The 14,362-nt window shown below is 39.5% G+C and overlaps 3 protein-coding genes across 3 annotated transcripts; 1 reads left to right on the top strand and 2 right to left on the bottom strand.

Annotated features, from left to right (window-relative positions):
- The first annotated feature begins 366 nt into the window (after nucleotides 1–366).
- On the top strand, nucleotides 367–3,739 carry LOC122024099 (probable BOI-related E3 ubiquitin-protein ligase 2). Its single transcript, XM_042582645.1, has 4 exons — nucleotides 367–553; nucleotides 625–707; nucleotides 799–1,100; nucleotides 3,025–3,739. The coding sequence occupies exons 1-4, from the start codon at nucleotides 468–470 to the stop codon at nucleotides 3,544–3,546; spliced, it is 993 nt and encodes a 330-aa protein (XP_042438579.1). The 5' UTR covers nucleotides 367–467; the 3' UTR covers nucleotides 3,547–3,739.
- A 2,507-nt stretch (nucleotides 3,740–6,246) lies between these two features.
- On the bottom strand, nucleotides 6,247–9,134 carry LOC122024096 (uncharacterized TPR repeat-containing protein At1g05150-like). Its single transcript, XM_042582641.1, has one exon. It carries the CDS (start codon nucleotides 8,980–8,982, stop codon nucleotides 6,463–6,465), a length of 2,520 nt encoding a protein of 839 aa, XP_042438575.1. The 5' UTR covers nucleotides 8,983–9,134; the 3' UTR covers nucleotides 6,247–6,462.
- A 2,239-nt stretch (nucleotides 9,135–11,373) lies between these two features.
- LOC122024097 (pentatricopeptide repeat-containing protein At4g33990-like) lies at nucleotides 11,374–14,123 on the bottom strand. Its single transcript, XM_042582643.1, has one exon. It carries the CDS (start codon nucleotides 14,007–14,009, stop codon nucleotides 11,679–11,681), a length of 2,331 nt encoding a protein of 776 aa, XP_042438577.1. The 5' UTR covers nucleotides 14,010–14,123; the 3' UTR covers nucleotides 11,374–11,678.
- Nucleotides 14,124–14,362: the final 239 nt, after the last annotated feature.

Below are 14,362 nucleotides of genomic sequence, written 5' to 3'. Positions count from 1 at the left end.
TCTATTTTATTAAATTTAGATAATTATTTTTTATTATACATTATATTAGTTATCCTAAAATTTTTATTATTTTTATTCTTCTATTCTTTTCTTTTTCTTTTATTTTTTTATTATTTTTTCTTCTCTCAACATTAACTTTTCATTATCGAATCTATTTCCCCTTATGTATTTCTCTTTTAAGTTAAACAATATTTTAATATTTTAAAAATATATATTCATGAAATCTAAATTAATATTTTTATATAAAATATAAAATTTAAAGTAAATTTTCGAGAGAAGCTTATGCGGAGGTGATATATGTCTTTGTACTTCGATCTATAGCTTTTAGTATAATTATTATTCGATGAATTATATAACTCAAGAAATTCATTAACGTCGCCGTCGTCGTCTTTCTTTCCTCTTCTCTCTCTAATAGACGTCGCCGTCGTCGTCTTTCTTTTACTACCCAGTCGCTCCACGCCAGGCTCATGGCCTTCTTCACCCATCACCACCTTCAACAGCCGCAACCTCCGGCGCAACAGCAGCAGCAGCAGCAGCTGGCAGTCCCCTTCAGGTACTCCTTTTCCCTTCTTACCTTCCTTTCTTCCTCATCGGCAATTCCGGGGATACAACCCAAAATTGCAGGAATTTCGTGCCGATCAATGGGCAAATCTCTGCGCCTGTCGATTTCATTTCCGCCTCCTTAGCTGATCCGACCCATCATTCTGGTACTCACTTTTCCCCTTCTCGATTGCTAGGGTTTCATTCTGGTTCATCTCATGTTAAAAATTCGTCATTTTCTGGGCTTTGGTTTGGCAGTCAGTCGGTTCATGGGCCTCTCCCCAGGCGCTGGAACGGAGGTGGACGGTGGATTGAACGGCTGGGAGCCCATGAGGAAGCGGATCAAGGAGCAGGATCTTCTCGAGAATTCCCAGATTTCGTCCATTGATTTCCTTCATACCGGGTCAGTATCCACCGGATTAGGACTTTCACTGGACGATCGGAGGATTGTGGCTTCATCTGGGGAGTCACAGCTTCTACTTCTACCAACCTTCGACCAGGACATCAATCATGAGATGCAAAGAATGGATGCAGAAATTGATCAGTTCATCAAGCTCGAGGTTAGTATGTTTTATAGCCTGCTTATATGTGTTTATTACTACTTCAATCCTAGTCGTGCGTACTCATATTCTTCTCTATTTCATAGTGTTTTTTTTAGGAATATATTTGAAGGTTTTACTGCTACTAGAGCCTTTTTGATGGCAAAGTTTCTCGTTCATAAGATTTTGCATGAGCAACTTTGTGTCACTTTGTTGAGTTAATACTTCCTCAGCGTTACAGTATCACTTGCTTTTCCAATTAGAATTTATAACATAGTTCCTCACTTTCTCTAGAAAAAGATACCTGAATTTGTAAAGTTTGTGCTGCGTCACTTGAATTGTTTGTATCTTGAACCTGTAAACTTGTGAACTCTTGGTTCAAGATGAGTACCTGTCTTCTTATACTCTGTTGAGGAACTTACCTGTTCAAAGATACGCTGGAGCTTAAGTGTTATGATACCTGTGGTCCTAAAGAATCGTGATTAGGTCCAGGCTGATACTCTTAAAGCAGCGTGTTCTAAATGACATTGAGATCTCTCACTACCTTAGGTCCTTCAAGAAATAATTCTTAATGTGTAATGACATGATTCTATTCTCGTATATAGATGAGCACAGTTGAGATACCAACCAGGCTATATTCAGGTTCTCGTATATTTTCTTTGCCTACTAAACTTTATTTGCCTGTAATGGGATCAAAATCTTCTGGAGTTACTGACATTGAAAATTCATTTGCTGTGCTTGTTTTAATCAGTAGTAAGATAAAAAATTTGCTTCATAAAGATTCAAGGTTTGTTGTTTATCTTTGAATGAGTGTACTTGACAACCAGATTTTTGTTGTGAAGGACAATCCCTTTTGCTGTCCGAGGAAGGAAAGCTTTTCTTCGGCTTAATGTAATTTTGTTCGCACGTGGCAAAACCCAGATTTTTGTTGATCCAGTATTTGATTGTGAATAAGGAGTAGCAGGTTATATGGGTGTTGATGCTTTTGATATACGCCTAATTTCTCTTATTTTTGAATTACACCTAATGTCGCTTAAATTTTAGTATTTTTCTAAAAATCTTTTTGAGTAACATCAAATGCACACCTTTGTATTCTCATCTCTAATATATTAACATTTTGTGCATGTTGCTTCCTTTCAGACTTTTATTCATAAAGTATAGCCGACCATAGCAGCCAAGGAAGACACAATCACACAAGACTCTAGAAGCCCCCTCTTCATTTCCACCACCTATTGTTTATCTTATTAATATTATCTTCATCAGTAGCCCCTTCTTGTTAATTAATAGATTCAATATATCTACAAGTCTTATAGGGTTTCATTTTACCCATTGTAATAATTCCATCAATTCTTTTGTTCTTAGAAATTACATTTCATTTATTTAGCTTTGTTTCTACTTATTTTAATTCCTAGAATCTTTAGTTTTTAAAATCTTTCTCCATAATTCAAATTTCAAAATTAACTTTATTACATAGTTCATTCATATAGTAAAACTAAAATTTCTTTGGTGATATAATTTATTGCTAGCAACTCTGTTTTATTTGTTGAACCTGAAAAATTGACATGAACTAATGCTATAGTACATATATCTGGCAATTTCCTAAGCTTGAAATAGAACAGCTCAGATGTTCAATAAGAGTTTTATACATTTCATTTTCTCTTTATTCTGCAAACTGCAGTTTTTAAGCAGCAATATCTTTAATGCCTAAAAACTGTATTATTCTCTGATGGAACTGGAATAATGAATAAGACTAGTTTGTTTCCCGCTTTTGTTTGTTTCTCTCCCTGTTCATATCTCACTAAAACTGGGGTGGTCAGTCTATGTGGCCTGTAAAGTTATTGCTCCTACTGTATCTTTTTTTTTTTTCCCAATTAGGAATATTATCTGACTTTACATTCAGAACTGACTTATAAGAATCCACTTGTTCACTGTTCAAATTACATAGGGTGAACGTCTTCGGAAATCAATAATAGAGAAGCTTCAGATGAAACAATTTCAAACTATAGCTTCCTTGGAGGAGAAGATCCGGAGGAAGGTAAGGGAGAAAGAATCAGAAATGGAAGACATAAACAAGAGGAATGCGGAGCTTGAGGAACAGTTGAAACAGTTGGCCCTGGAAGCAAGCACATGGCAGCAAAGGGCGAAGTACAATGAGAGCTTGATAAATTCCCTCAAATATAATCTTGAGCAACTATATGCTCAGAGAAAAGACACAAAGGAGGGGTGCGGTGACAGCGAGGTAGATGATGCTGCCTCATGTTGCAACGGGGATATGGGCTTGCAGTTGATGTCGAAGCAGAATAATGATGTGTTGTCTAAGGTGTGCAAGGCGTGCGGCGTAAATGACATTTGCATGCTTTTATTGCCCTGCAAGCACGTATGCCTCTGCAAAGAATGTGAAAGCAAGCTTAGTTTCTGCCCTTCATGTCACACATCTAAATTGATCGGCATGGAGATCTATATGTGATCAATGGCCTCTTGGAGATGCTACACACCTTGTCTGCTATTTTGTGAATATCTCTGTCTCCCAAATTAAAAGGACTCTGAATGATACATGAGACGTTTATGCTCTCTTGTTGTATCCAAATGCAGAACTCTGGTTTGTGTCGTTAGAGTTGAACAGCATCATTTAGCCCTTCATATTGAACTCGTGATAGAAACTTCTGGTGCTTTTTTGGATTTTTTTTTTTTGTGTGTTTTTGAACTGATCGACTGATGCAGTGTTTTAAAAGCTGGACTGGGCCAGCTAATTGAATCGGCTAAATTGTGAATTGATCCCAAATCAATCTGGTCTGGTTTAGTCGGACAAAAAAAAAAAGGAAATATCTCTTATATTTTCCATTCCAATTTATTCATTTTTTCCAAATACAAAATTTATACATATGTATATCTCAATGTATATTTTTTTTAAAATTTTTTTGCTAATTTGATCTTACTACAAAGGAGCAACAATATGTTAAATCAGATGAACAAAAGCACAAATTTTTTTTTGTAAATTCAGAGTTTCTGACCAATTGTTGTTACCTAGCAACCCATTGCTCAAGTTATTCATATCTTCGAGCACGCCAGCATCTAGGCTTGCTGATGGGTGTTCCTCAGCTAATCGATGATTTCAAAAATACTGCCAACTTTCACTTTTTGGTGTCTGAAAAAACAGTCATTGCGACCAAAAGCAAGTTAAAAATTAGAAAACTAGAACGATTCTGAACACATTATAAAACAAGGTAAATACCAATCTGTCTTCCTTTTTGTTCAAAACGTTTGCAGAAGTTCGTGCTTTAGCTAGTTGCTTATCCCAGAAAAATACAAACTGGTGATATCAAACAGGAACTGGATACCACTCGAAGGAGATATTAAACCATGATATATCTTCATAAGAACCAATGTCATCCGACTTGCAAGTAAAGGTTAAAACATTACCAAAAAATAAGATTATGAACAGTCCACAAAGTTGCTATAGGGAGATGAAAGAAGCACGGAAAGTAAACATGCTTAAACACAAGTAAGATGAAAGGAATATCCAATGTATATGAATTTAAGGATCAAACTGGAAGACCAATACAGGACTAGGCATCAAAAAATGGAAATTTTCTAGTTGCCATGTTCATATTCTTTTCTATCTGCTGACATATATAAAACATTATGTAATTTCAGACAGAGATGATAGGAATGCCATAGCAAAAAGAGTATTGGTACAAAACCAACTACCCTTAAGCCTTGGCTCCAAAAGGAATACATCATGCTATATCAATAACTCAATTATAAAGGTGGAGTAATACTCTTTACCTACTTAGTACAACTGCCTGCATTATTGGGTTCTATTTGCCAATTCATATTTGTTAGACAACACTTCCTAGCACATACATTGCTCAAAACCTACGGAGCATTAGTTTTTTTTGCATGATACTTGGAAGTAGTTCTGAAGCAATTCCAGAACTCTTAGCTAGTAGCTAAAAACTTGATCTCCAGCCCACTGAACAATCATCATCATGTTAGTTGCAACTCTTTAAACCCTTGGATCTAATAATCAAATCTCTTAAATCACTTTTAATTATGCCAATTGCATTAATCCTCTTGCAACTTCACATTTATCTATTTAAACTGTCTAATTACAAAAAATCATTAGCCAACATTGAAATTCTATGCATCCATTGTAACATTCTCATCCATGTTATACTAACTTTAAAAAGTCATTTCCTACCTAATCAACATTCTAATTCATACAACTTTAAAAGAACTCTATCGATCATAATAGAATATCAAAGAACTCTCTTTTTTTGGCACAAAGACACATGACCACATAAAACACTAAAAGATATTTTCATTTCAACTGCATATTATTATATTAATGGCATCATCAATATCTCATTCTTATCGAATAAAAGATTCAAAAAACTATACTCTTGCATGAATTTAATTTCATTCATCTCAACTATTCTCTCTCTTCTTTTCCTATTATTAAAACTGTATTAATTTTAATTCCAACTCAAACGTTTTGATTTCTCAATTTTCTCTCCAAAATGAAGTTTCAAGTTTAATCTATATTGGCACTTTTATCAATTAGCAAATCTCATTGCAAATAACATAGACCAAAGAAATTTATCTTGAATATGTTTGTTAAATTCATCAAATGCAAATACAAAAGAATAGAGACTGTCACAATCCAAATAGTTGTAGCACTTATAACTATATTATCATGTCTTCTATCATACCGACATGATTAGCTAGATATTTTTTCTTCTTGAAACTATCAAAGTATATACAACTTGGAACATTATAAAACAATCAAAGAAATTTACAAACATGAACGGGTTGATATAATGCTCACTTGTCCTAGTTGAGAGGGTGAAGATTACCTATATTTACAACCCCACAAGATAGGTGAAACTTACACTATTGAGTCTGTAGGACTGGCTTTAGTCAAATGGATAATTGTAGGAATCAATCAGGGATCTATGTACAAACTGTAGAGTTAACATATGCAGAATCTGCAAAAAAAATATAATGTAAAACAAGCAAAAAATATACATCACATTTACAAGATATCACAATAAAAACACAAGGTAATCAATGGGAAATCCAGAATAGGAAGAATGTAGAACAAGCAGGAATATAAAATTATGCTGTAATTAGGGTAAGGAATAATTCTGGAAGAAAGATGGAAGACTAATGACAAACAACAATTGCATTAGTGAACTGTCAAACATTTATAACCAAAGAATTACTAGTCTCCGTGAACTAATAAGAAAAATATACCTACCCTAAAATACACTTAATTTACAAAAGGCCATAGTTGGCGGATGTAGATGCTCACAACTTAGTAGAAAATATGTAGGAACATGAGGTCAACTTGAATTACAGATTGTACAGAGATTTTACCTAGTTACGCATCAACTTGCAAGCTCGTGGAATACATATTAAAACACCTACACATATCTTTCATAGCTTCAGATTCATTTCCATACTCTTTAAACAAAAAATCTTCTTGCTTGAAATTTGATGGCACCTTCCCTTCACTGTAGCAACGGTTACACAAGCTGAACTGAAGCTTTATCTCTGTGAATCTTGATCCAATTATCGGATACTGGCAAACAGAGCAGCTGCGTCGACCATGGCGTATTCGATCACCAGTTTCAAGCTTAATCAATGTGTCTAGGATCCCAAAACCCCAATCCGGATCATTGAACATCTCAAGAAACTCAGAGTATGACACCATTGAAGGATCTGATTCTCCATGAACCTCCAACATGTCACTGACACCATAAGAGGGGATGTAAACAGCCCGTAGGAGCTTTATATATGTAATTGCATCACTCCTCCTGATGTTCACCCCGCCTTCATTACTAGGTCGCCAAAGAAGTGAATCAAATACACCCCTCTTTCGCTTTTCGGTAGGACCAGTGCACAGAGGAGCAAGGATAGCAAGAAACATCCCCAAATCCACCCTTCCTGAACCAGTGGCATCAAGTACAGAGAGAACCTTCTCGTTGATTGCTTTTATAGCTCCTTGGAATGTTTCAGGTTTGAGGAACTGAAGTAGCCTTCGAAGAATCACTTCCAAGGCAGCCTTCCTGATTGATTTTTCAGGTTCGCCACTACCAGAATAGGATATAGGAACATCAGTCTCATTCATTTCTTTCTTCAAGAGATCCACATCACAGCGATTAAGCCTTGCAACCCTCTGGAAAGCCCTGATATCCAACGCAACAGCCAAATCTTGCCTTAAAGTAGTCTTTCTCCCAGCCCTCTTGAACTTTGATGGCTCAATGACAAGGTATGCCCTTTCACTTTCTGTGCCACTCCCCTTGGGCTTCTTCTTCTTCTGAAGAACCTTGAGATGTGCAATCGCATCATACACCTCAATCCTTTGTGTCATTTTAAATGCTTCCTTAAGCGCCCGCTTTGCTTCATCTGATTCCCCAGCCCCCAATAATGCTACTGCCTTGTTCAACTGTGCCCGCCAGTGGTTTGGCCGCACGCTCAAAACTCTGGTGAACATCTCAGACGCCCTTGGAAATCGACCTGCATCCATGAACAGGCCGCCAAGGTTATACAACGCGTCTACATGTCCAGGCTTCAAATCAATGGCCTTCTGGAACTCTTGAGTCGCTCTCTCGTCCTCCCCAATGGCATGAAGGGCAGACCCTAGATCACAGTGCGCATCTGCGTAGTCCTGCCGCAGGAAAATTGCCTCCTCCAGAGCCTTCTCAGCAGCACGGTACTCTCCAACACCAAACAGTGCACTTCCGAGAAGCTTCAGGGCTCTGAAATGGGTAGGACAAAGTATAGCAGCTTCCCGATAGTGCTCGCAGGCACCAAGAATCATGCCTTCAGCTTCCAGGGCAATGCCTAGGTTGACATTGATCTGAGGGAGGATTTCAGTGGATTGGGTCCCCCCAGCCTCGGCGGCCTCCAAGGCCAGTAAAAATTCTTCTTTGGCATCAGTGTGGCGGCCAATGGCATAGAGGGCATTGCCAGCACGGAAGTGAGCGCGAGCATCAGTGGGCTTGAGTTCGCAGAGCCGGCGAAAGCTAATGAGCGACTCACGGAAAAGCTGGTGCTCGTAGAGACCCCGGCCGAGGACCATGTGGTTGTCAAAGGCTTCCTCCCTAGTTCGGGCGGCGTCAGCACGGCCACGGAGGACGGCTACCTCCTTGACAAAAGTAAGGTGATCACGGCTTTTCTCGTCCCACGAGATCCGCCGCTCGGAAGAATCCGAAGGCCCGCTGATCTCCCGCGACCACCCAGCCTCGGAGAAGGAGTCAAAGTGGCTATTGTTGTTGTCATTGCTGCTGGCGCCCCCAGTGGCGGCCCTCTGGAGCTGCTTAGAGCGGAGACGTTTGACAAGGATCTCGAGGTCATCGAGGAGGCTCCACGAGGAATCAAACAAGATGCCATGGTTGGACGAGGCTGCCCACGGAGGCGCGGCAGCGCGAGGGGGCGGGGGCTTGGGAGCGGAAGCGGAAGCGAGGAGAGCATCATCGAAGAGGACGCCAGAAGCCGTGGGGGCAGTGGAGGAGGACGCCGAAGCCACAACGACGTCGGAGGCGGCGCCGATGGAGTCGCTTTCTTCACCTCCCGCGTCCGCCGATAAGCTCAGTCCGAGGGCGTCGAAGTCACGATCAACGTCTCCGGCACCATCATCATAAGTTCGGATGAGGCCGGGGAGGGTGAGGCCGACGTCAGGCGCGGCGATGAAGTCGGCGTAGGTGCGGAAGACCTCGTCAAGGATGGCAGAGATCTGGTCATCGCTGAACTTTACGCGGGGATTAACGGAGACCACCAGCGCCGCCATCTCCTCGCGATTCAACCCCCCATCGCCATTAACATCGAACCGCTCAAAGATCCGCCGCACCTTCTCCGCTCGCGTCCCCCGTCCTCCAACGCCTCCAGCCGGCACCATCGCTCGTCACTGAAACCCTAAATTTTTAGCTGCCTCTCCGACACCCCTGCTCGTCCTCGCTCCCTCCCTTTTCCCGTAAAGCGAGAAGACGATGGAGGAGGCAAGGACGGAGAGAGAGAGAGCGAGGAAGAATTCGTTCGTTTCAGGAAGAGATCCAGATTTTATTGAAGTTAATTCTTAATACATTTTAAAAGTATTTTAAATCATGTTAGCTATAATTAATCAACTTAACAATGATAAAATTTCCACCATCGTATCCTTCTCAACACCCAAAGTTCCATACTCAATCTATTACCCGCTTCTTCATTCAACATAAATTCCACGCGGTGCTGGGTCGCATTTCAGGTAGCTTCCCGCATTGAGTTGGAGGAAGGAAGGATATGAATCATGACAGCTATAATTAAAGAGTTAACAACAAAGCGTACCTAAATAACGACGCCGAGGAAAAGGGCGCAGGGATTGGATCGACCGGTGGGACCCGAAATAGCCAGTGACGAGGTGCTTTTGGCGGGTGATTCAACTGCCCGTGCTTTAATTTAAACGAAAAACGAAAAAAATGGAATAAAGAAAAAAGGAAAAAAGAGTGAACGAAAGGACCACCTGTTCCAGTTTTGCCAACGAGGATGGGAGCTGTACATTAATTAATTTTTTATTTGAAAAATAAAATTTATTGTTGAAATTGCCGTTTATTAGAAATTTCCTGTCGTCTAATCTTTTTTTCTTGGTTTGTATTTTTTTTCACCTTATTATTTTTTGATTTATTTAATATCATTTGAGGTCAAGCTAAACATATAATTAAAAATATGAAAGATAATTGGAATGTTTAAAATGATAACTGTAATTCTTCATTTACCTTTTTTTTTTCTCTTGTTTTTTTTTACTATAGATATGAAAAACTCAAACTTACTATGAAGGGAAACTTCCCAACAAATTATGTTGGAGTGTATGATGTATATATATCTATATATTTTAATTGGTAGGCTTATTTTTATATCATAAGCACGTTAGTATAACTCTATTATTAAAAAAAGGCTTTAACTTTATGTTTTAAGACAGAAATTAGTATTACTACTAATAATAAAACAACCTTTGGAAAAATTATCTATCATAATCTCAACTCCCTTTGGAAAAATTATCTATCATAATCTCAACTCTGTTATAATTTATTTGTTTTTTTTATTAATTTAGATATCCAAATCCTTATCGATCCGACAATTCTTGAAGTAGACAGTCTTCCTCTTTGTTCGTGCGCACCGAGTGAATTTGAAATCGCTCATGATAGTGCGCCTAGTAACCGACTTCCAGAGCCCTCCTCCACCATAAAATTGTATATGCTTGTTAATTATGTAATCGAACTGTGCACCAACTTGCACAATCTCTTCATCAATTAATAGTCTTTTTGCTTGTCCCAGTTGGATATTGAACTGTGATATTCTATGAATTCACCAAATGTTTTACTGTTATATCATACCCAAGAGGACCGTGGTAACTCTAAACACATTTAAAACAGTGTGGAAATAAAATTTTCAAGGACCTACTTGGATCAAACAAATTTCTAATTTTTGGAGTACTCAAACTATTTATTTTTAGGGGCGAGCAATCGGTTTAAATTGAATCAACTGAACCAATTAAACTGAAAACTAAACCGATAGAATTTTTTCCAACTAACTAAATTGATTGAATTTTTTTAAAAAAAAACCGATAAAACATCAATTAATTCAATTTTCGACAGAAATAATCGAATTTTTTAGTTTGATTCTAGTTGGTTTGGATTGATTAGGCTTGGTTCGATTCAACTCATAATATCGGTTTGGTTCGATTTGATTTAGTTCTGATTTAATTCGATTCAAGTCATAATTTCAATTTAATCGATTTAACCGAATTTAATTTTTAAAACCGAACCAATTAAATCAATAATTTCAAAAAATAAAACGAATTCCCAAATTAACTGAAGAGAACTTGAAACTTCGATCGGTTTAATCGATTAATTCACTTTATTCGAACTTTTACTCACCCCTATTTAATTTTTTTAGTAGTAGTTACTTTGAGTCAAGAACATATAAGATTTGAAGTTATTACATTTACAGGCACTAGCACCATGTGTGGTTTTATGGTACACAAAAGCATAGAAAAGGATGTAGTGGTCATTGGATGTCATTGCCAATGTTGGTTCCCTGCTTCACATGCTTTCAAAAGGACAGTACTGGGTTCATCAAAATTATATAGCAAAGGAAACAAGTAATAAATTGCACTGGATTCCAATTAGTTGGCAGCATGGTGTTAATGCCATTTCTCAGAGATAAATTATTACAATTTATTACGAATTGATTGTTGAAAGCTAAAATGTAGTTAATATTTACAATTAACAAACAGATAAATGTTAGATTAAAACAAATTAAACTTGTATCAAAAATTTCATTAGTAAACAATTAGCAAGGTTTTTCTTGGAAGTATAAAAATGTCAAATATGTTAACAATTTCCTTACGAGAGTTTAAACAACGCAAACCCATACAAGAAGTGTGCTTTGGCAGCACACAAAGGCACCCGAATGCCTTGGACGACTTATGGAGGGTCTGTCTGCTTGAGCTAGTGACTGTTCCCAGACTTCATATTGGCAGAAGTCTTGTGCATTGAGTCACTTGTTTTAGCTTCGTTAGAACAATGTGATACAACCGAGAGAGAGAAGAAATTTGGATTACCAGTAATCACTGCAAGAGCATTTACCATCTTTAAAATGATGGAAACGGTTTGAATCCCTCATGATGATCTCTCTTTCGGTGATCTTTGATATGAATTTGGTTGCATTATGACAGTCTCCACATACCCGCAAATTCTTGTAGATCTGAATAGGAGTTTTCGGCAAGGTGCTTATAATTCCATAGGCAATTGCAAGTCTTTCACTGTGGCTTGATAATATATTTTCCTTCTCATCCTCCTCCACATCCTGCAACACAAAGCTGAAATCTGGAACATAACCAATGCTTTTAATTTTGGCCAACAATGTTCTCAATTCTTTCTGGATCTCCTCGTGCTGAGGGTGTGAGTGGTTCCCGGTAAAGAACACATTCACCTTCTTATTCACCTCCACTGAACTCCATCCAGGAGTTTTCTGTAGCTGCTTATGTCTAGCCAAGGACCTCACTTCAGTTATGCCATCCCATTTGCCTGCTTTAGCATACATATTAGATAGCAGAACATAGTAACCCATATTTTCTGCATCGATCTCAAAGAGGTGGCTCGCAGCCACTTTACCTAGTTCTACATTGCCATGAATCCTACAAGCTCCAAGAAGAGCACCCCATACACCAGAATCAGGCTTTAGTGTCATGGTCATTATCAGTTCATAGGCAGCATCCAGTTGCCCAGACCGACCAAGCAAATCCACCATGCAGGCATAATGTTTTACCCAAGGTTCAAGACCATAAACTGATTTCATCTGGTGAAAGCATTGGCGTCCATGATCAACTAACCCAGCATGGCTACAAGCGGACAGCAGTGAAACAAATGTAACATGGTCCGGTTTTATCCCCTGTTCTTGCATTTCTGAAAATAGTGATGCTGCCTTTTTTCCATGGCCATGTACACCAAGACCAGCTATGATTGCATTCCATGGACCAGTAAACCTACTGGAGACTTGTTCAAACAAAACCATTGCTTCTGCCAGCCTCCCGCATTTTGCATACATATCTATGAGACAAGTAGACACAAAAATGTCTGACAGTAGGCCAATTCGAAGTGCGTAACTATGAATTTTCACCCCTTCTTGCAAAGCCCCAACATGTGCGCAAGCAGGTAGAACACTGGCAAGTGTTCCTTGAATGGGCATGATCCCTTCATGGATCTGCATATACTTAAATATCTCGATTGCTTCATTTGCAAGACCATTTTGAGAATACCCAGTGATCAAAGTATTCCAAGAAATGACATCTCTTTTTGGCATCCTATCAAACACTTCTTGTGCAAGCTTAACCTTTGACAACTTCCCATACATGTCAACAATGGCATTACTAACAATGATATCATGCAAATCCCACCCCCTTCTCAAGATGAAACCATATGCTGACTGACCATTTCGGTCATCCCCACGTTGAGCGACTGCAGAAGCTAGACTTACAAGCGTTAATCGATCAGGTTGAATGCCACTCTGCTGCATCTCATTGAATAGATTAAGTGCAGAGTTAGCATCACCAGTTTGCTCATAGCCAGAAATGATAGAATTCCAGGTCACCAAATCTCTATCCACCATTGCCTTAAATACCTTCTGTGCTTCTTCCAAATGACCCAACTTCGCATACATGTCAATTAACGCATTAGACACAAACAAATCTGAATCCATACCGTGTTTGATGCAGTAAACGTGAATGCAAAAACCCAATAAAGGATTCTGCAGGGGTGTGCAAACTGGCAGAATGCTCGTCACAGTGACCTTATCCATGGGCAACCCAAGCATCATCATCTGCTCAAACAATTCGGTCACCGCCGCCGTCCTACCATTCTGACAAAGGCCGGAGAGCATCGCATTCCAGCAACCCAAGTCTTTTATCTTCATTTCGTCGAACACCTTCCTGGCGTCGTCCGTGAACCCGAGCCTGGAGTACATATGGACCAAGGACGCGGAGACGAAAACGTTACACACGAAGCCAAGCTTGTAGGCCAGGGAATGAATCCGCTTCCCCCACTCCAAGTCCCAGCAGGCTTTGATGGTGACAGGGAAGGTGAAGGAATCGGGGCGGGCGGAAGGGGAAGGAGAGAGGATGAGACAGCGAAAGCACGCGAGGGCGTCTTTGAGGAAGCCGTGGTGGACGTAGCACGCGATCATGGTGTTCCAGGTGATGGAGGTCTTGACGGGGGCGTGGCGGAAGGTGAGGACGACGGAGGGGAGGTCGCCGAGGCGGGAGTAAAGGTTGAGAAGCTTGGTGACGAGGAAGGCGTCGCGGGCGCGTCCGGAGACGAGGAGGAGAGCGTGGAGAGGTCGAGCGAGGCGAAGCGTGGCGCAGGAGAGGAGGCGGCGGCTGAAGTCCACCATCTCGTCGGGGTCGCGTCGTCCATGGACCGAACGGGGAAGAGGGCGGTGGGAGCGATTCAAAACCGTCGATGATGAACGAATGCAGTTCGCCGAAGTCTTGCTTTATGATTCGCGCGATAGCTTGATCGACGCCACACGTAAGATATGGGAGAATTTCATTTTATGCCTTAAAATTAATCTATATTTCGAAATGCATGCCAATGCATGATTTTGATTGAGAGGGCATTTGCTAAACAGCCAAAGCATGATTAAAATTTATTAATTTTCAACAACAAAAAATCTACTAATCATTTGTAATTAAACTAAATAACTATTAGTATTACTTTTAAAAAAAATTATATCATTTTACACTT

This window comes from Zingiber officinale, chromosome 9B (genome assembly GCF_018446385.1).
Source record: "Zingiber officinale cultivar Zhangliang chromosome 9B, Zo_v1.1, whole genome shotgun sequence".
Classification (NCBI taxonomy): domain Eukaryota; kingdom Viridiplantae; phylum Streptophyta; class Magnoliopsida; order Zingiberales; family Zingiberaceae; genus Zingiber; species Zingiber officinale.
Note: the sequence above shows the minus strand (reverse complement) of the source record. Positions and strands in the feature narration are given on the sequence as shown.

Excerpts from the sequence above, each read along its gene's own strand:
- LOC122024099 (XM_042582645.1), top strand. The coding sequence starts at position 468 with ATGGCCTTCTTCACCCATCACCACCTTCAACAGCCGCAACCTCCGGCG. Across the intron at positions 554-624 it reads CAGCTGGCAGTCCCCTTCAG|GAATTTCGTGCCGATCAATG; the intron begins GTACTCCTTTTC and ends CCAAAATTGCAG. Across the intron at positions 708-798 it reads TGATCCGACCCATCATTCTG|TCAGTCGGTTCATGGGCCTC; the intron begins GTACTCACTTTT and ends TTGGTTTGGCAG.
- LOC122024096 (XM_042582641.1), bottom strand. The coding sequence starts at position 8,982 with ATGGTGCCGGCTGGAGGCGTTGGAGGACGGGGGACGCGAGCGGAGAAG.
- LOC122024097 (XM_042582643.1), bottom strand. The coding sequence starts at position 14,009 with ATGGTGGACTTCAGCCGCCGCCTCCTCTCCTGCGCCACGCTTCGCCTC.